This window comes from Stomoxys calcitrans, chromosome 5 (assembly GCF_963082655.1).
Source record: "Stomoxys calcitrans chromosome 5, idStoCalc2.1, whole genome shotgun sequence".
In the NCBI taxonomy this organism is placed as follows: domain Eukaryota; kingdom Metazoa; phylum Arthropoda; class Insecta; order Diptera; family Muscidae; genus Stomoxys; species Stomoxys calcitrans.
This window is the reverse complement of record NC_081556.1, coordinates 103,324,554-103,346,636: the sequence shown is the minus strand read 5'-3', so window position 1 is coordinate 103,346,636 and position 22,083 is coordinate 103,324,554. Positions and strand designations below refer to the sequence as shown.

General features: G+C 39.2%; 2 protein-coding genes across 24 annotated transcripts in view; one reads left to right on the top strand and one right to left on the bottom strand.

Moving 5' to 3' along the window:
• The window catches only part of LOC106080785 (mucin-2), a 398,264-nt gene that overhangs the window by 242,183 nt on the left and 133,998 nt on the right, over positions 1 to 22,083 (top strand). The gene's annotated exons all lie outside the window — the stretch shown is intronic.
• LOC106080788 (uncharacterized) lies at positions 7,729 to 8,565 on the bottom strand. The gene is made up of 3 exons (XM_013242346.2): positions 8,261 to 8,565; positions 8,024 to 8,191; positions 7,729 to 7,955 (listed from the first exon to the last, which is right to left on the bottom strand). Exons 1-3 carry the CDS (start codon positions 8,507 to 8,509, stop codon positions 7,785 to 7,787), a joined length of 588 nt encoding a protein of 195 aa, XP_013097800.2. The 5' UTR covers positions 8,510 to 8,565; the 3' UTR covers positions 7,729 to 7,784.

Here is a 22,083-nt window from a genome sequence, read left to right as displayed (position 1 = left end):
TTACCTGGACTCGAATTTGGTTAAAAAAAATGACAATGAATTTTTTATGGGTAGGTTTTTTCACATTCATTGATACGGTGGATTTCCTGGGAATTCGACATAGCGAAACAGGTAACATTTGTCTGCATCAAATCTTAACACAAATATATATATATATGCAGGTATATTTCTAGGTTACTTTTTATTCAAAAATCATCAGCTTACATTAAAAATAGATGTAGGTACTATACAAACGCACGCCGATGCGAAGTGTTTTCGCTCTAAAACACATATTTTTATTCCAATTTTTTTTAACTTTGGCAGGAGACCTTTTTTTATTCTAACACATTTGTATTGTAAACCCTGGGCAAATCTATCAATGTTTTAGTGTAGGCCCCATATAAGGTTCCATTTCACAAATAGACATTTTTATATAGAGTTTAATGAAGTGTAAATGAATTTTAGAGTAGATAGAATCCGAGTTGAGAAATGTTTTATACATTGTTGGAAAGGTATGAAAATTTCCTTTACGATAAGGTATGTTGCGTAAATATGGCTATAGTGTGTCATGTGCAATTAGGACAACAAAAACAAAATTTGGGAAATTCGACTTTTTTGAAAAATTGACTTTTTTATTGCCGGTTCCATAAAATGGAATAGAATAGAGATATTTCCATGATTCTTTTTGTGTTTTGTAGAAGAAGTGTTACCAAATAAAAGTTTATTTAACATCTTTGCAATAAAATGTGACGTAATACTTGTTTTTTAGCAATGAATATAGCACTACTTGAAAATTGACTTTTTTCAGTATTTTGATCGCTACGATCTCATTTATGGCTAGGATATGGCGAGACATACCTTAAAATGTTGGGAACATTTTAAGCTTTCATTTAAGTTCAAAAAAAGCGAAAAAATCCCCGTGGAACTTTTTTTCCAGTGAGAAACTTTTGAAGTTTAGTAAAAAAATTGGCCATTTTGGTCTTAAGATAACGGTGTTGTTTGATATCGAAATTAGCCAAATTAGCACTTAAAACTTTTCTTAATACCTCGACTTTGTGAAAATGGAAAGAAATGATAATGCTTTGACGGCCAAAGTTTGCGAAAACTTAAAGGAAATGGGAGTATCTTTTTTGAAAAATTTTGCAATTTTTTGACAAAAAAAATATTTTTCATATTGAAAACGATGCCATTTTTAAACCGCCAAAGATATTCACGTGATTTTATGCACACATATGCTGGCATAATTTGTGTGAAGTATGAAGTTTATAGCTTTAAAATTGACGGAGTTATTTAAAAAACACTGAAAAAAACCAAGGCCAAATTTTCATATTTTAAAATTAAACAATTCATAACTCCTTAACAGTACACGATGGCATGGTACTTTATGCATAAGTTTTTTAGATCTTGTCAAGCTCTTTCTCTAGAGTCCTAAATCATGTAAATCGGTTGAGTAGATCAAAAGTTATGGCCCCCAGAAGCTTGGAGAAGTCAAAAGTGGTCAACTTTGACACCCTGTAGCTCACCCTGTATTAAAGATATGGACCAACAACAGCACTTTTCTGAAAGCCTATGTCCTCCTCTACAAATGTCTAGAACATTTTGTATGGCTAAAATCAACAGATAAAAAGTTGTAGACTTATTTCCAATTTTTTTGCCATTTGGCCCACTGTGCGTCGTTGGCTTGTTGGCATAGCGCCACAGGAAATAGTCTAACGGCGTCAAATCACACGAACTTGGCGGCCAATCGATTTGACCATTTCGTGAGATAACACGTTCTCCAAACTTGGTTTCCAATAAATTGATTGTGACATTCGCTGTGTGGCTTGTGGCGCCGTCCTGTTGGAACCACATGTCCTCCAAGTCCATGTCATCCAATTGGGGTCAAAAATATTCTGTTATCATAGGAAAAGGGTAGTTTTAGTGCCCTCTCCTTTAGAAAAGGGTAGTTTAAGTACTCTTAAATTTAGAAGAGGGTAGTTTCTTAAAAAAAAAACGTAGTTTTAGTTACTTTCCTTGGCGATTCCCATTCACAGTAACGTGGCCGGTATTGATCATCACGGAAGAAGTACGGTCCAATGACGCCGCAGACCTATAAACCGCACCAAACCGTAATATTTTTGGGATGCTATGATGACTCATGGGGTACGTACGGATTGCTGTCTGACCAATAACGCATATTTTGCTTATTGACGAAGATATTCCGCTAGAAATGAGCCTTGGTTGTAGCACTCTTAACGTTGAGAACACTGACTCTGACCTTATCAGATATCGAAATCGTTCTATTGAAGAAACGTGGTGCTTTAAATTGGACCACCCTCGCCTTCCTCGTGACCAGGCAGATTGCGGTCTTTTCTGGGTAAACATGGAGACCCCTTGGTCTAGCCCAGTCGTATGCCATCTGCAAGACCCTATCGACCATTTTGGATAGCTGCTTCGGATCTTTACCTCTTAGAAGTATAATAACATCGTTGGCATAGCAGAAGGGTTCAAATCCCTCCTCAGTCGGCCTCCATAATAGGTCACCATTTATGGTGGTCACCCAAAATAGTGGCGATAAAATACCCTCTTGTGGGGTTCCCTGTGCCACTTTCTCCCTTATATTGGGTTGCCCAAAAAGTAATTGCGGATTTTTCATATAGGCGGCGTTGACAAATTTCTTCACAGCTTGTGACTCTGTAATTGCATTCTTTCTTCCGTCAGTTATCAGCTGTTACTTTTAGCTTGCTTTAGAAAAAAAGTGTATTTGATTAAAGTTCATTCCGTTTTATTAAAAATGCATTTACTTTCTTTTAAAAAATCCGCAATTACTTTTTGGGCAACCCAATATTTGTGTCATAGGATCCACAATTTATCCACCTGTTCCTTATCCAGTCTCCAAGGTCCTGGTCCACCCGGTACTGGTCTAAGGATTGGATCAGTGTGTCGGTCCTCACATTGTTAAAATCTTCCCTTGATGTCAATACATACCTCCAATGAGTACGTCTTGTCATCGAAGAATTCTTCTATTTTATGCACAACCTTGTGCAGGGCAGTTCCTACCGACCTTCTCATTACTTAGGCATGCTGTTTGTGTTTAAGCAGTTCGCTTAATATCCTACTCTTTATCATGGTATCCACAATGCGTTCCATGATTTTGAGTAGAAAGAATGTAAGGCGTATAGGCCTTTGGTTCCGTATAACTTGCCTTGCCAGTCTTGGGTGTAAATATCAGCCTTGCCTCCTGCCAGGCTATCGGAGTATATGCAAGTCCTAGGCACGCTGTGCAAAACCAGTCCAAATGGGGCACCAGATAATCGGCCTCCTTCTGTAATAACGCCGGAAATATGCATAGTCTGCCGACCTCTTTGCCAACATTGCGAATCTCCCCGGTTATCCAGGGTTTTTCTTGGGCTGATTTCCTTTCTCGTAGAGGACAACTATCTGCGAAAGTCTCCACGAGTGCAGTCGTAATCCTGTTGACATTGTCGTCAATGTCTTCTATGCTTAGACAATCTCAATTATCTTGCCCAAGTCGTCTTCTGAGTAGTCTTCCGAATTTGGTTTTTAACGTATTACGGAAGTTTATCGAATTCGGCGCTGGCCGTGCCATTCTAAACCTAATGTAGCGATGGTCAGAGGAGGAGTGCTCCATGAAGACCCTCCAATCCTGAACCTCATCGATTACATTTTCCAAACATATTGTCACATCTAAAACGTCATCGCTAATCCTACCCTTTCCTTCTTTTAAGAAAGGGTAGTTTTAGTACCCTTTCCTGGAGAAAATGGTAGTTTTAGTTAATACAATTTGTGTGCCTAAAAACCTGTCAAAATACTCAACGGTTTGGTACAAAATCCAATAACGGTCTGGTGCTAAAACCAATAACAGATTGGAATTAAAACTTATACCAGTTCGGTAATAAGGCTAGTACCAAACGGCACTAATCATTTTATGTTTCATCCATACCATCCGGTATTATTTTTGTACCATATGGTGTAGCTTTACTATTAATACCTTATGATACTGAAATGAGCACTTTTTTAAGAATAGGGAACTTTTATTACCCTTCCCTTAAGGAAATGGAAGTTTAGTACCCTTTAGGCTAGTTGTAGGCTAGTTTTCTTAAGAAAATTGTAGTACCCTTTCCTCAAGAAAATTGTCGTTTTAGTACCGTTTTCTTAAAAAAAAGGGTAGTTTTAATATTCTTTCCTTAGGGAGATGGTAGTTTAAGTACCTTTAGTAAAGAGTCGTTTTGGTGTTTAACCTTTTCAGTTGTGCAGTATTTTCAGTCAAGCGATTCTTCATTAAAATTAATTCAATAATGCCAAAAAACGATTCGTTCTTTTCATTAAGTTTCATTTAAGCGCAATTTTTCAATAAATTCTGTTACAGTTATGCGGTTTCGACTGTACTTAAGAATTTTTCCTCCTTCCTATGTATTTAAAGCTGAGTAATTCAAATATCATTTGAAATGCTTCAAATTGCTAAAACTTCTCAAGCCCCTTACATTTCATTGTTATTTCCTATATGAGGTTATTAAAAAAATTCCTTTTTATTGATTAATTGAATTACTAATTAATAGTCATTTTTTTTTTCATTTGTTTCTCTTTACAGGTAAGCAATTACGCCATGCGCGCATGACAATACATCAACCTATACAAGGCTATATGAGTAAATTTTTTCGAAATGATTTGTCTCCATCTATCGAGCGTCAACGTCATCTAAGCTTCAACATGAGATCATATGAGTAAGACCGTAACTAAACCGAAATTGTGTTTTTGATTAGTGTTTTTGCTTCTATTGTTGGCAAAGGTGTCTAAGTGTGGTGTGGTATTGCCTGCTAAACTTTTTTTGGAGTGATGTGATCTACTATGCACCTCATTAGCATAATACAATGTTTGTGGTATTAAGCAACAATGAGGAACATGGTATAAAAACAGATGTCATAATGTCATGAGATTATGGATCATGACGTCATGGTTTTTGAAAATCTTAATTTGATCTATGGGACAACGTTCTCTTTGTCCCAAAGTCAATTTCATAACATTCAGTGATATTTTGAACTTAATTTAAAGATTTTTGTCTTTAACAAGTAAAAGCGTGGCCGGGTCGAATCTTGGAAACCCACCACCATGGATTCTGCTAAAATATGGGAGCTACAGCTGGTTATAGACCGATTTGAACCGTCCTTAGAACAGTTGTTGGAAATCATGACATAGCACTATGTTCTTCTTCTTCTGTTCTTATGGGTGCTCAGGGAGTCAAATCTGGAGATCGGTTTATATGGGAGCTATATCAGCTTCTTGATCGATTTGAACGGAACACTGTATGCAAAATTTCACCCAAATCGGATAAAAATGGCGGCTTCCAGGAGCTCAAGAAGTCAAATCGGGAGATCGGTTTATATGGGAGCTATATCCAAAGCTGAACCGATATGGCCCATTTGCAATCCCCAACATTAAAATATTTTTTAATATGAAGTACAATTTTTTAATATCAAGTAACAAAATGTTCCACCAAAGGAAGTGTTTCCTTGATGAAATATTGGGCATCTTTAAATTAATTATCCTATCCCTTGTAGACCTGAAAAGGATATGTCGACTGTAGTGGGCATTGAGGTGATGGTCAGAATCACATGCGTTTTGTATGAATCGCCTAGGTATTCACATCCTAGAAACAAACCAAGGGCTAATAGCGATGATGGAACACAGAACTAGTTGAGTTCTTAGGAACTATTCAATCAGGCGAAAACCACAAAGGCACCATAGGACTGTAAGGCACAGTTAAGAAAATTTCGGGTTTTTCAAGTCCTTAGACAAGTTTTTTTTCAAAAACTTTACTATCGGCAAGTGTCCAGTGTCCTAAGGAAGAGTGGTTCCACAGCTTTCTCACCTGCCCCTGGATGCGTACGGAAGTTCAGATTCTGTCCTCGAGACTTATTACGGTGGGGTATATTCAAAAGTCGGAGAATGTATGGACAATCTCTAGTGAGGAAACACTAGAACAACTCGTTAATACACATTTCTCGGGAAATTCTCCAACGGACAACGTGGCGCCAGAAGAGGTTATCACTGGTATGCATTTGTCAAAGGCTATTAGGGATGATAAGAAGTTTCGACTCCTTTAAGTCGCCTGGCCCTGATGATGTATGACCGGTTGAATTACAAGCTGTGTCTGATGGACTGGTTCCCCGGCTTAGGGAGATATATTCTGTTTGTATCAAAATGTCATATAAACCTGTGGGATGGAGGAACATTTTCATTCCGAAAGCAGGAAAACCCTACCAGACGAAAGCGAAAGATTTTCGTCCTATTAGTCTGTCATCCTTTATGCTGAAGACCCTTGAGAGGTTGATAGAAATATATCTTAGGACAAAGATCCCTGGAGATCGCCTATCGAGCCATCATCATGCATATAGTAAAGGCAAATCCACTGAAACAGCCCTTCACGAACTAGTCCACTATATAGAGGACTAGTTCGTGAAGGGATGGATGGTGAGGGAGGGGTGGTGAGGGATGGTTGGTAAGGGAGGGGTGGTGAGGGAGGGGTGGTGAGGTAGGTGTGGTGAGCATTCAAAAACTATGTGGCCTAATCTAGATTTGAAGAGGTCTACCGCTTTGCTATCATTGTATAGAACAGACGTCTTAGTCATTGTGTCCGTCATGACAGATCACTGTCTAATCGGAAAACATGCCGACAGACTGAAGGTTGTCGGCATGTTTTCCGAGCTGTGAGAACATCGAAGGAGAAGAGACTATAGAACTCCTTCTGTGTGTTTGTCCCGCACTAGCAGTTACAAGGAGTTCCACATTAGGTTCTCATTTCTTGAGAACCTGTCTGATTTAGCGGATCTGAACATTCGCAAGTTATTGGGCTTTTTAAAGCGATCTGGATGGTTCATCGGTAGGAACTAGAAGGCTTCTTGCTTCTTCTGTTCCTGTGATATCATAATGGATTAAAACGCCTAAGTGAATCTGATCATTTAAACATAACCTACTATCGTCTTGAAGAACAATCAAAACATTTATGATTGGAACTCGACTTCGTTCATATGACCACCGGGGGTATATTTGTATTTGTCAATACTTTAGACCTCAATATTCTATGATTCGGCCACACATTTCTGACGAAATGGTCTCTATTTCGACTTCATCGTTGGCTCTGCCTTAAAACCAATGACTTGGCATAGCTATTGTACAAAGAAAATAAGCCTTGCATGAACGAAGCGGCCAATCGACTGAGTCATTTCTTGAGTTTCAAGAAGATTACTCTTCAATGTCGTCCAGGTCTATGTCTCAGGCCAAAACTAATCAGTGATAGATGGTGCGTTAGCGTTGTCATCATCGACGAAGAAGAATGGCCCAATGATGCCGCCGGTATGCAAACCACACCAAATAGCTATTTTTTGTGGATGAAATGTGGATTTTCACCTGACCTGACCAATAACACATATTTTGCTTACTGACGAACCTATTACGCCAAAAATAAAATGACGCTCTTAACGCTACATTCAGCGACTCCGAATTTCGATAGTAAATTTTCAAGTTTTGCAGACATTGTTCGTTCGTGTAATTTATCATAATGAAAATTGTTAGTTTACTAAATAAATTAACAGTGACAGTTTAAATGATTAATGTAAGAGTTTACTTCACAAATTCAATTCCACCCAATTCAATTCCTTTTTCGAAAACCCTTTATTTAACAACAATTTATGGTTCAACTAAACTGCTGACATTCACTATTTTATGTTCTTCATTTCAAAGTTTTTGCAGTTTGAAGTACCCTCTTTTATTTATTATTTGAAGGTTGAATAGCTCAACATGTTAATCTACATCCTTATTAATTCACCTACAATTTCGGCACAAATTCGATTTGGCCGCTTAACGCCATTTTGGTCAATAGCTTCGAATTGGAGAACCGTTTTATGGCGTCCCTCCACATCATTACCTTCTGTAGTGAGTTTAAAGAATATGTCCATCATTTCCAGATGAATCACCGTCTAGGGGGGGATATGAATAAGAATATGAATAAGAAGAACATGTGGCGATTTATGCTTCTACTACTTACCCCTTTGACATTGACGCACTGGCGTTCGTCTTGCCTGATTTTACTTGTCAGTGGCCTATACCAAAATTCCGTCTCCAAATACATGACCGTGCAGAAATCTTCTCCGAGTGAATTGAAAATAGTTGGCTGCCAGGCTCCTCGTTTAAATCGCATGAGTTCAAAACGAAACTGAATTTAGATAAAGACAATAAATGATAAATAATCGAATGTAATAAATGTAAAAAAAATTTAACAAACCGCTATACGATCAGTTGGCTCCACATCCCATATTATAGTTACATATCCTGACACATTCATACTGGCCCCATCAATGTCAATTTCTACATTGGACATATCTAAAAAGCTGTGTATATCATTCGCCGCAGTCCCATGGCATTTGCTGAAGATTTCCTCGTCGTCTAAATAGAATCCATATTCGCCTGCATCTAGTCTGCCTAATAAGGTGACCAAAAGTAGCCCTCCTAATATGATATGGGAGCTATGCATGTTTTTTGAAAACCTTCCAGACTAAAATGCTCTCTAATATGATGTAGATATTTTCGTTTATAACTAAATTCTTTCGATTACAAGCCCTTTAATTTTATACGATTTCCACATTATTTTGCGATATGTCTTATCAATTTGAGCAGTAATTAAATCAATGTTAACAAGGGACAATTTTAATCTGATTTTGTTAGGCATGTAAATGTTTCCAATTAACCATGTGCATGTGTTGTGTAACTTTTTACTACCTTTCTACAACTAGGCATATGTAAATAGTTTTTGGTTTTTTACTTACATTTGTTTTTAAAATTCGAAATTTCAATAATTCTGAAATTTTCCCATCCCGTTTACATTCATCAAGTTCTTCATTAGATGACCGACTGTATTTGTAGTAATGCATGATGGAGGCGGTGCAGTAGTGGGACACTCGATAACGCCTAACTGACAGGCGGCCGACTACGAGACAATCACCGACTCTCTCAATATAGGGAAGACTCGGCTAGGGCGAGAGATCCAACACAGCCTAACGAACAAGGACCCGACGACGGAACCATTAACGACTATCTCGAGTTTAGGAAGACTAGTATGGATGGATATAAGATCCTAATGCTGAAACATCAGGCAGTGAAGTGACAGAGAACTCAATGCCACCTACCGCACAGGGAGCAGACGATGAGACCAAGACCTACTCCCAAGAAACCAATTTATTCCAGATTTGGAAGACTTGTGTAGGCAAAGATCCTAATATTGGAACATCAGGCAGTGCAGGGACGGTAGACTCAATACTTACTTTACTTACTTTAATTGGCTATGACAGAATATTTGTTCCACTAGCCGAAGGTAGAATAGCGTTCCAAGCGCCTCGATCTTCAGCGCTCATTCGAAAATTTCTGACACCAAGTTTCGAGGTGTCTCCCACAACTTGATCTTTCCATCGGTCTTTTGGTCTTCCCGGTGTACCACCGTGTTTGCCTTCAAAAGACTTCTTTGCTGGAGCTTCTTCATCCATTCTGACAACATGACCTAGCCAACGCAGCCGTTGTATTTTGATGCGTGTAACTATGTTATCGTCGTCATACAGCCAGAGGTTCAAACGTCGCCTGTATTCTACATTAACGCAAACTGGTCCATATATTTTACGAAGAACCTTTCTCTCAAATACTCCAAGCACTGGCTCATCTGCTTTCACATGTACCCATGCTTCAGAACCACGGTTGGTATCAGTGTCTTATATAGTGTAATCTTCGTCTGTCGAGAGGTGGCCTTGTTTCTAAACTGCTTACTTAGTCTAAAGGCTGTATTGAGTTGGGTAGACTCAATACAGCCTTACGAATAGAGACCCGATGATAGAACCATTACCTATTTTCTCAAGATTCGAACGGCGTTCCGAAGAGCGACACCTCTTTGGGGAGAAGTTTTTCATTGGCAAAGTACCTCACAAATGTCGCCCGCATTAGGAGGGGATAACCACCGCTGAAAATTTGTTCTGATGTTCTCGCCAGGATTCGAACCCAGTCGTTCAGGTTCGAAAAAATTTTTAGCGGTGATTATCCCCTCCTAATGCAGGCGACATTTGTCATAGGCGGACATGCTAACCTCTGCGCTACGGTGGCCTCCAATATTGATATTCCTTTTAAATTTCTGAACGTCAATGTTGGTGGGAAAAACTTTTGCCGGAAGCCGATTCCACATACACATAAGCGAACGAATAGTGTAATCGGACTTGTCACGTAAGCGGTCGAATCGCGTAAGCGTTTGATTTATTAATTGAACTAATCGCGATAGTCAACAAATCGTGCATGCATAATAAACGTGTTAGCGAACTAAGCACTTTAGCGACAGAATGTCGTAAAAAACATATCGCTTAAGCGACTTAACTAACCTAATCGCGTCAGCGAAGTTATCGTATAAACGGACAGATCGCGTAAGCAAACTAAGCCACCGAATAAATTTACGAATCTAATCGTGTAAGCTAACGAATAAGGTAAGTGAATGAATTGTGTGAGCAAACTGATTGCGCGGCGAATAAATGCCGAAAGCGAACGAATTGCGTGAGCGAACTAATGTCGTTGACGACCTAAGCGTCAGCGACAAAATCGTTTAAACGAAAGAATTGCGTCAGCAAACGAATTGTAACCGAACTAATCGCTTAAGCTAACGAATTTGGTAAACGTACGAATTGCCTAAGAAAACTAACCGCGTAAGCGAATGTATCTTATAAGTGAACGATTTTCTTAAGCGTACGAATGTCAAGAAAACTTGGCACGCAAGCGGATAAATCGCGTAAAAGGACAAATCTTGTAAGCGATGGAATTATTATTTAAGTTAACAAATCGCGAAAGCTAACAAAATGGTGCATGCATAATAAACGCGTCAGCCACTATGCGGCTTAACGACTGAATGTCGTAAAAAAACAAATCTCTTAAGCGAATTTACTAACAAATCACGTAAGCAACCTAACCGTCTAAGCTTGAAGTTCGTTTAGGCGAAAAAATTGCATAAGCAAATGAATCGCTTAAATGAACTCGCGTATGCATCCGAATAAAGTTGCCGAACTAATTGTGCAAGCTAGCGAATACGCTAAGCAAACAAATTGGGTAAGCAATATAATTGCGAAGCTAATAAATGCTGTAATCGAACGCTTCGGATAAGTGAACGAATTGCCAATGTGTCAGCGAACAAATAGTGCAAGCGAATTGCTTAAGCCAACGAAACGTAATCGAACTTATCGCATAAGCTAACGAATTTCGTAACCGCGTAACCGAACAAATCGCATAAGTGAACGATTTCCGTAAGCATACGAATGTCAACAACAAATCGCATAAGTGATCGATTTCCGTAAGCATACGAATGTCCACAACAAATCGCATAAGCGAACCAATAGCGCAAGAAAATTTTTCACGCAAGCGGATAAACCGCGTAAAAGTTCAAATCGCGTAAGCGATCGAATTATTAAAGTAAACAAATCGCAACAGCTAAAAAATCGTGCATGCATAATAAACGCGTAAGTGAACTAAGCGTGTAGGCGAATTAAGCACCTTAGCGACAGAATGTTGTAAGAAAACGAATCGACTTAACTAACTGAACAAATCGCATAGGCGAAATTATGGTATTAAATATCAAATGTTCGCTTATCGTATAAAATATCAAATGTTCGCTTAAGCGAAAGAATTGCTTTAGAAAATTATTCGCTTAAATGAACTAATCGCACATACATTCGAATAAAGTTAGTTAGTTGAGTAACATTTCTTGTCTTGTGAGTAGTGTGCAATATTTATTCAAATCTGCATCTCGCATAATCATCTCCAGCAGGATTTTAAAGAGATCACACGATAGACTGTCTCCTTGTCTCAAGCCTCGTTTGGTATTAAATGGTTCCGAGAGATTCTTTCCTATTCTTGCTGAGGAACTTGCATCAGCAAGTGTCATCCTGCAGAGTCTTATTAGTTTTGCAGGGATACCAAACTCAGACATGGCTTTTTAAGCCTTTGAACGTATAGGGGTATAGAAAGCAGCTTTGTAGTTAACAAAGAAATGGTAGTTGTCGATTTGTCCTTCTTGGGTCTTTTCCAGAAGTTGGTCTTTTCCAGAAGAAGTTTTCCAGTGTGAATATCTGGTGTAGGATGCATTTACCAGGTCTAAATCCGCATTTATAGGGCCCATTGACTCATTGACTTTTGGTTGTAATCTTTCACACAGTACGCTCGAGAGTAACTTGCATGTGATGGGGAGGAGACTTATTCCTCTGTAGTTGGCACTTTCCGTCTTGTCTCCTTTCTTGTTTACGGGACCTAGTATACGGAGGTTCCGATCATCGGTTATGCGTTCTTCTAACCAGATTGCGCAGACAAGTTGATGCATGCGCCTTATCAGTGTGACGCCTCCGGTTTTAAATAATTCAGCATGTAACCCGTCAGCACCTGCTGCCTTGTTGTTCTTCAGTTGGGTCACTGCGACTTGGACCTCATTCTGACTAAGGGGTAAACATTCTATACCGTCATCAGGGATTAGTTTCGTTATATCACCATAACATACCGATCTCCTGAATCGACTTTTTGAGCTTCTAGAGGGCTCAATTCTTATCCACCTTAAATATCTTTACCAATTATGACCCAATAAGTAAGGGCCCAGTTTTCATGCCTTGTTCGCCATCACATTGTAGTTCTTAGCTTTAAAAATTTCAAATCTTAAATATCCATTTTAAAATTGAATTTTTTATTGCTAAATTAAATGTCTCTCCCCAAATTAAATGACATTTTCTTAAATAAATAATTTCTTTAAATACATCATCCATTGAACATGTCTACACGTACCTATCACAACTGGCTATATCTACATTAAGTGTGATTTTATGTCTTTCCTTTACGCTTTTAATTTTATAGTCTTTGTTCTTTGATTGCATTTAATTGCTTTGTATTATAGTCTAAATCAAAGTGCCACTAGCTGTTGTGACTTTTGAGTAAGACAACTTTAAAGTTGTCTATCTGTCTGTCTGTCCGTCTCAATGTATGTCTGGTCTCCAACATTTTGTCGTCTTGTAGGTTTATTACATAGTGGGTATTTTCAAGAAATTTTATTATGCTCCCCATCATCCCCCACTCCCCCCCTTATATCCCTCGCTTCCAGTCTTAGCAGCAAGCCAATCATCTGTTTGCTAGTCTGTCCATCTGCCTGTCTATTTGTCTTTTCAAATGTAATTGAAACAATTGCTGTTATTGCCGACTGCCTTCGGCTTGACAACTATCCCTGATGAGAATTTTAATAATGTATTGCTCTAGTGAGATTTTTACGCATTTACACTGGCATTCAAGAATTCAACAAAGAGCAGTAGCCTACAGTGGAGACCTAGGGGAGGGAGAAGGAGGAAATTTAGGCAAAAATGACAATTAAAATATAAAGGAGTGTTGCTTTAAAGCTCGTGTCGTCGTCGTCGTCGTCGACTTTGGCTTGTTTTAAATCGAATGATTTATGGCATCAAATTAAGGTGTTTACTGTGTATTTCGTATATAAAATTTGCATATAAGCCTATCTCAACGCTTTGTGTTACGTTGCATTGCATGTCCATTGGATGGTTGATTAGATAGAAACGTTTCTGTTGCCGTTCCTTTTGAATAAATTTAGTTGGTCTACAATATAGATCAAGGTTAAATGTTTCTCGTGCATCATGATTTTTTGCATTTTTTGATGTGGGGATTGATATTTCCTGAAATTGCCATTTAGATCACAAGAGCAGCAAGAAAAGAACGAAATACTCACAAAAGATACGAAAAGACAAAAATGTATCCCCCTAATATTAAAGACACTTGAAAATGATTTAAGGACCATGTATTGGTATGACAACCATGTAGAAATTTCTTCCCAAATCGCTCTCACACTGCGGCACGCCGTTCGCACTCGGCTATAAAAAGGAGGTCCCTTATCATTGACCTTAAACTTGAATCGAACAGCTCTCATTGAGATGTGAGAAGTTAGCCCCTGTTCCTTAGTGGAGTGTTCATGGGCATACGGATATAAGAATTTGAAAATGACGTTGAGCTTGTCATTACCGTCTTACAGGATGTTCAATGGTTTGGAAGAAGCATCAGAACAAAACCCAAGAGTGATGCATTGTATTGTAGCTGCCGACACGAGCTTGATTGTGGCTAGTCGACAACTAAAACGGCCTGGTCTCCATGTTAACTACGCTGGTCGAAAGGCTAGGAGGCCAGCGTTAGCATGTCCACCTGTGACGCTAAACGGCTAGATTCGGCCTAGGTTCCATTCGCACTCGGCAATAAAAACTAAGTCCCTTTTCATTGAACTTAAACTTGAATCGGACTGCACTCATTGATATGAGAGAAGTTTGCCCCAGTTCCTGTTCATGTTCATGGGAGGCAGCGTGTAAGACGTACTTTGGATCCTATACACGAACACTTTGTTGTAGCGAATCGAGATGTTCAGTAGTCAGAATAAAGCCCGAAATTTTTTTCCTAAAATTAAACATCACACCGATGGTTTTGGTTCTGGCATATTATGTTGCAGAATTGAAAACGAAAATCTAAACATATACAGGTAGTAAGCCCAGAATATGGAAAAAACATTTTCCCCAGCTGCTGGCATCTAATAGTGGGGTATCAACAAGGATACCCCAAACACCAAACTCTGATGAAGGTATAGATTGTGTACTTCCTAGTCCGTACTTGGATATCGAAAGCCTCCCCCAAGGAACGCATGGCACGACCAGGAGTGTCGAAATTTATACCGTCTAGCCAAAAATGTGCCAATTTTACCAACAAATTTTTCCAAAAGGAATTCCTGCCGCCATAAAGAAAGTGCAAAAAAAGACAATCTGCTAACATAAAGTTTACTAAGGAAATCGAAAAAACTTCTTAAAGGCTGGAAGCGACATGATGATGACTGCTTGTCTGATCCAATTGATTGAGAAACGGCCTCCTTGTCCCAATGAAAAACGCCACAAAATGAGGTCAACCTCCGCAAGAAATCTAAAGTACAACCAGGAATGTGGAAACGCTTCATAGTAGAGGTCTCGGCATAGGAGAGATATCGGCATAAAAGCAGAGAGGAGAAGGTCTTTTCCTTAGGAAAAAGGCATAAGCGAAAGTGTGAACAAATCGAAATGAGCTCGGAGGAGCTCGAAAATTTTCTGCCAACAAGCTAAACTTCAAAACTACAGCTTCGGTATAGGCACGTGTTGCCGCCAAATAACGAAAACTTCCACCATATAGTGCAATTGGGATGTAAATGGAACTTGTTCCCAGTGATAGTAGTGACTACTATCCCTGATGGCGGTTTCGAATGTATACTACTTTGTCAGAGTAGCGGTTGCCCGGCCAAAGAACAAGTTAGCAAGAATCGATGAGTTGTTAGCCGAACTAGCCGAGGCCTAGTCAAAATGAGGTAAGATTAGCGGTAACTAAAGAACAACAAGGCAGTAGGAGCAGATGGCTACCCTCTGAACTAGTCGAGACGATAAGAGGATGAGGCGTATGCAACATGCTCATATGTGCAATCTGGGTAGAAGAATGCGCAGCCGACGCACAGTGGGATAAAAACGAAAAAAACTAGTAAAAAATATGCCGAGTGAGAACTGGTAGAGATATCTCTTTGGAAGGATTAGAGCTGAGTTCTTAACGAGATAGTGTGCAAAATTACAATGGACTAGTTATTCCGGGCGCCTCGTGGCAAGGCCCTAAAGTTGGTCAACTCGGCATTTCGAAAAATTGTTCGGGCTGTCAAATCTTCATTTGTGGTCCGATTTTTTGCTGGAATGAAATTTGAAGAAGATATATCAAATTAAACGGATGCTATATGTAATTCAAATTAGGCAATTTTTATTAGAAATGGGAAAACCCTCATTTGGACACATGTTTTTATTTCCCCATATGTCCCCTAAGCACATTCAAACAATATTTGTAGCCAGTGTTGCCACTCAAGAAAATTATTTCCTACCAAAATTTAAGAAACATCCTACCAAACCCTACCAATACCTATCAAATGTTCTATAAGCCAAAAATACGGTATATGTTTCTATACACACCATCGAAGAGTTGGCTATTTTTCTATTCCCTTTGCAACACATCAAATTATACATTTTTAAACATGCAAAGTATATATACTAGATCGTCGTTTGATGAAATCACTCTATTGCCTATAGCTCAAAGATGGCCTATTGCTTGATATAATAAGAGTCGTATATACTTTTGTCCCGATTTCAATGAACAATTGTGCTGATTTTGGATAAACCGATCTCACTATTTAAGGGTTTGTTCCCAGAAATAAGCTTTTATTACCCATTTTCGCCGTTGCCGTAAGTTGCATACACCCCTCAATATCTAAGTACGCACCACATCTGAGCATATTTGTATGCAGAGGCCATATGGCTCTATTTTTCAATGGCTTTAAACAGGCGAATTTGTTAACCACAAAAGCCGCATTCTTTACCCAAAATTTACGAAACTTCAGAACTTACGCCATTTTTTCCAAAAATTAAAGCAGCGTATCAGTATTTAGCCCCTCAAAATCAATGGTTTTATTCTGCACTCTTAACGAATACGAATACACGCAGATTTAAAATGATTTTGACAAACAACAACTTTTGTCGAAAAGACGACGACGAAATTTGCTAATTTTCCTGCAACAATTTTTTTTGAATTTCAACGACCCAAAGTACAAATTTGTTGTTGAAAGGCGCTCTTTGCAAGCCAACATATGACAACAATATGTATATAAGCAAGAAAAAAACCACATGTGCTTTGCTGCACAGCTTCGGTGTGATGGTGTTTTTATTTGCCTGGTTCGAATCGTGCTGCTTGTCTTGTTCGTTAATTGCTTTGAGAGAATTTAAAGTTTCCCATACAAATTTCGATTGGTTGGTTTTTTTCCTAGAGTCATTTTTTTATGTGCAGAATCGACAAGAAGTAAAATAATTTTGAGTTATGCGAGGCAATTTTTTCAGTAATTAGCTTGGTATTTATATGTTGGAAAAACCTACCAAAAGATTGAGGCCAGCCTACGCACCTACCAAGAGAATAAAAACCTACCAATTTGGTAGGAACCCACCAGAAACGGCCACACGGTTTGTAGCCTCTACAGTAAATTTACCAAAATGCCGATGTGGAAACTATCCTTGCCCAAATGGATACTTTGGATATTTCTCTGAAAAATTTCGGACAGCAATTATTTTTAGTTTTTAGAGACACTTTCATCTGCAAAATTCTAAAAGAATTGTCGAATAAAAAAGATAAATTTACTCTTGTTTTTCTACCAATTTGTATACCCTACACCACTACTGTGGATATTATATTTGTTTGTAACACCCAGAAGGGAGAGAGATATACCCATTGCTTATTTTACTTATCGCCTCAGGATCGAGAACCGATTCGCTCGAAATTTCGCAGAAAGAATTTTGTCTTGACTCTCTTACTGGTTAATATCATAAAAATCGGTTCAGATTAAGATATAGCTCTCATATATATATATATGGCTCGATTTTCACTCTTAGAGCCATTGAAAGCGTATTTGTTTTCTTGATGCCTACCATGTGGTGTACATGTTTTACTTTAATATTTCCAGCGTATTAGTGAACTCTCATATACCTAGATTCCGAACTTTACGTTTATTGTTTGCTAGGACAGAACTGTTCCCAGTTTGTTTTGCCTATGGTTGCCATTCTCATTGGAGATGTTGATTATCATTGATCTGCTGGTTGTTACACTGTAACAGCAGATCAATGATAATCAACATCTCCAATGAGAATGGCAACCATAGGCAAAACAAACTGGGAACAGTTCTGTCCCAGCAAACAATAATAAAGAGTTCACTAATAAGCTGGAAATATCAAAGTAAAACATGTACACCACAACTACAATATCTAAGAAGTTTGGTCAAAATTGGTTCAGATTTTGATGTAGCTCCCATATATATGTTCTTCAGATTTTGGGTAATTTGCGATAATGTTGTCATTTGTCTTCCGATTTATAACCGTTTGAACATATTTGCTCGAATTTTCGGATCGGATTGTTTAATAACTCATCTGAAAACATCCGCCGAGGTCCATCAAAATTGGTTCGGAATTAGATATAGCTCCCACTTTGACCTATAGAGTAGGTGTAGGTTATTATAAAGTTTGCACCGCCCATTTTTGAGGTGGGGCCTGGTCGGTCTAATAAACAATTCCATATGGCGATTTTATAAAATTTGTTTGTCGCAGATTTATCGTTCAACGTTTTCGTTAATTTGTCGTACAGAATTTATCGTTCAAACTTGTCCATCGACCGAAAGCCCATAACTTCAGATTTTCTACGATTTTTTTCATTCAGCAAAAAACAGAATGCTAGTCAAAAATAAATGCATAGTTTAAAGCTCGGTGGCTCAGTTTAGAATTCAGGAGTCGATAAAATCGGCAGCAACGGTTGTCGGTGGCTAGGCTTCGTACACGTAAGAAAATCCATAAAGGAAGTTACAGATGATTCGGCTGCTCCCAATTTTGTGTACATTTTTGATCTACAAATCGAATATATTTTGGAAACTTGTAACGACTCTGCTACTACCAGAGGAAGTAAAGACCATGTGGCTTTTTCTGCAATCAAATATTTTTCGTTCGAGTCGTTAAATTGCGAAAGGTCTTTGGACAATGCAAGGCTTCAAAAAGCTCACTTTTCACAAAAACAAATAATAGAAACAATAAAAATAAAAATTGGTTGTGTGTTTTTATTTGAAATACATTTTTGCGTATCCAGTTTTTTGTATAGGGTTTTTGCTTTTATAGATGTACGATGTGTTTTGAATATCATGAAATACACTGGGAGGGGTGCCGTGCCGTTTGGTGTTGGTAACAATGATACCTTGGTTTGGTTTTGCTAATGGCGTTGCAAATGCAAAAAACAATGAGGCACTGAAACCCACCAAAGGCTGCAGCAGCAGCAGCTTATTTTACCTTTGACGCGTGCTGAGACCACAAAAAGTCTAAAGTTTAAATTGTTTTAAGTTTTTTTTGTTTTTGTCTTTTTGCTCCTCGCTCCACAATCAACTTCATATGTTTCGTAGTTAAACTTTTTTAACATACCCGCACTAGCAGCACAACCAACTAAGAAGACCAACCGCAACGTTGACAATTTCTACGTTGACTGTTGGGGTTTTTGTACATAGTTCAGTCTTAGATTTCCAAACACATTTTGGTTTTTATACCAATTTAAATGTCATAAAAACGGGCACCCATCGAAGAAGTAGAAGAATCACCACAAGAATTGAGGAACCAAAAACAAAAACATTGCAGCACACTTTGAGCGAGAAACGTCATTTAAAGAAAAATGAAAAAGTGTATAGTGGCTAAAAGACCCAAACGTGTTATGCCTGGTAATATTGAAGCTCTCAAATGGCAGTTTATATTTGATATGGCATTACGATATGACCAAATTGTTGAGGGAGCCATACCATACCTACTGCCACATATGACTCGTTCACCTGTTTTACATAAGAAAACCATTGACCGGCTTACCCTCCATTGGTTGTTAAATGGTTGCGTTTAGTTTGTGGGCCAACTGACTTGCTGTACTCCCCATCACTAACTGCCAATAACAGACAGTGAGGTTAAACATTTACAGAACCCATGCTTTGGCACCCATAACTATCTATGTCATCAACCACCATCTAAACGAAAAAGAGCAAAAAGTCATTTTGAATCAGTTTTAGTTTGCCTAACCAAAATTTTCGTTTATTGTTCTCTAGCATCAGGATATTGTGTGCACCACAGCAGTTTGAAATTAATTTGTGGAATTAATTTTTGAAAGTTAATTTAATCGAAGTTTTAGATTTAATAGACAGCGATAACAGCGTATGCAACTTAGAATTCATTGTGATTGAATTTTGATACCCTTCATCAAGGCATGGAGGTTTTACTTGGTTATTTTCACCCATATTATTAATGTCGGTAGAAATATACCTCAGGAAGCTCTAGGTGCTACAGCGAAGTGGACAACCAAAAGTGATCTAGGCGTAAATCCGTGCGAGACAGAAGTATTTATTTTCAGCAGGAGATACTGAGGCATGTACTGACGGAATGCCCGTACTATGCAGACATCAGAGATTAAGGCGCGATGGGGATTAGCAAGGCTGTGTGGGATTTCAGTAGGGCCCTTGAAGACGAGACGACTCTTGTAAGGCTGGCCACCTTTTCCCGGGAAGTATTTCTTAGGAGACGGACAAGATTTAGTGGAGGCATGAATGAAAACTAGTTATTCATAACGAGATGTTGTTGTACTGGGGCGACCGAGTGATTTGGTGCTTGCCCATGTTGATGCTGCGGCGTTTGCCCATTGTTGTTTCCCATAGCTTTTGTGGTTGTGTTCAGTCATCGTTGATTGTGAGTCCCATGTTGAAGCGGATGTGTGTGGCGTAGACCGTGAGGACTGCCGAGTCCTGTTTGTGTTTGTGTATATCTTCCTGATGTATGTTGTTTTGGTGCATACTTTCGTATGCTGCCTTAAGGTCGGCTTAGAGCGATTCCTTTCTTCCAGGTGACCAGTCCGGAACTGTTTGGAATTCAACTGGTAGTAGTCCTTTTAGGTTACGAAGTCTGACGGGAGACTTTAATCTGGTACTACGGGTGTCAGGAGCACCTGAAACCTCGGTTCCAGCCTGGCCTGGGGCCTCACCCCAGTGGGGAGCAATGTTGTGGCTGTGGTTTGTACCCAAATCGCGGATAGAGCATAAGCTCGGCGTGGAGTTGGGTTTTTAACCGGGTGCCGTGACCCATAGATCGAAAGGGTCACGGCACCCGCTCCGAACCAAGGAGGTGAATACGTCCAAATACGTACTCATGTGTGGATTACCACATGTGGGGGCATTGGTAGACGCATTGTATTCACCTTTGGGCCTTGGGCCTCGCAGGTTTGGGAGGTGAAGGCATGCATCTGCGTTAAACGCGACATTCGTGGTACCTGTCTCCTTGGGAGGAGAAAATGTTCCATTTACAGAAAAGGCTAAATATCTGAGTGTTTTGCTGGACAGGAAATCGAACTTCAAATCCAACATTTTGTAAAGGTCAAGAAATGCAACTCTTGCCCTATACACCTGCAAGAGAGCCTTAGGCAAAAATTGTGGCTTTAAAATGCGTACTCATGTGTGGATTATCACATGTGGGGGCGTTGGTAGACGCATTGTATTCACACTTGGCCCTCGCAGGTTTGGGCGGTGAAGGCAGGCATCTGCGTTAAACACTACATTCGTGGCACCTGTCTCGTTGGGAGGAGACAATGTTCCATTTACAGAAAAAGCAAAATACCTGAGTGTTTTGCTGGACAGGAAATTGAACTTCAAATCCAACAATTTGTAAAGGTCAAGCAAGGCAACTCTTGCCCTATACACCTGCAAGAGAGCTATTGGCAAAAAATGGAGCTTTAAAACGCGTATAATGCACTGGGTATACACTATAGTTATCAGACCTATGATCCAATATGGTGTTTTAGTCTGGTGGACGTTGATACAAGAGTCCACCTACTGCTCAATACAAGCCATCCGGATCCAAAGGATGGCTTGTTTGTACATCACAGCCGCACTAAGGACGACACCATCTGATGAACTGCCTCTGGACATCGTGGCTAGACACATTGCTAGGACCACTGTAGTGATGCTAAGTGAGCTTTGCCCTTGGTCATGCGGCGGTTATCCTTTATACAATGCCCAATAATCAGACCAAAATTTAAGATTTGGCAGCCCAAACAATTTTCGAAATGCCGAGGTGATCAAATTTAGGGCCCTGGCGCCCAGACCACCTATGGCCTTACAATTTTGTACATGTTCTCGGTAACACCTCAGCTCTAACCATTTCAAATGGCATCTTTTTCTAGTTTTTATACCCACCACCATAAGGTGGGGCATGCGAATCTAGTCATTCCGTTTGTAACACCTCGAAATATTGATCTAGAACCCCATAAAGTATATATATTTTTGATCGTCTCGACATTCTAAGTCGATCTAGCAATGTCCGTCCGTCCGTCTGTCGAAAACTCGATAGCGGTCGAACGCGTAAAGCTAGCCGCTTTTGCACAAATGATGATGTAAGTCGTTGGGTATTGAAA

What these genes read in the sequence shown, in the direction of transcription:
- LOC106080788 (XM_013242346.2), bottom strand. Translation starts at nt 8,509, where the DNA reads ATGCATAGCTCCCATATCATATTAGGAGGGCTACTTTTGGTCACCTTA. An exon ending in AGCCAACTGATCGTATAGCG is followed by an intron (nt 8,192 to 8,260) that starts GTTTGTTAAATT and finishes ATCTAAATTCAG; the next exon opens with TTTCGTTTTGAACTCATGCG. An exon ending in AGTGCGTCAATGTCAAAGGG is followed by an intron (nt 7,956 to 8,023) that starts GTAAGTAGTAGA and finishes ATCCCCCCCTAG; the next exon opens with ACGGTGATTCATCTGGAAAT.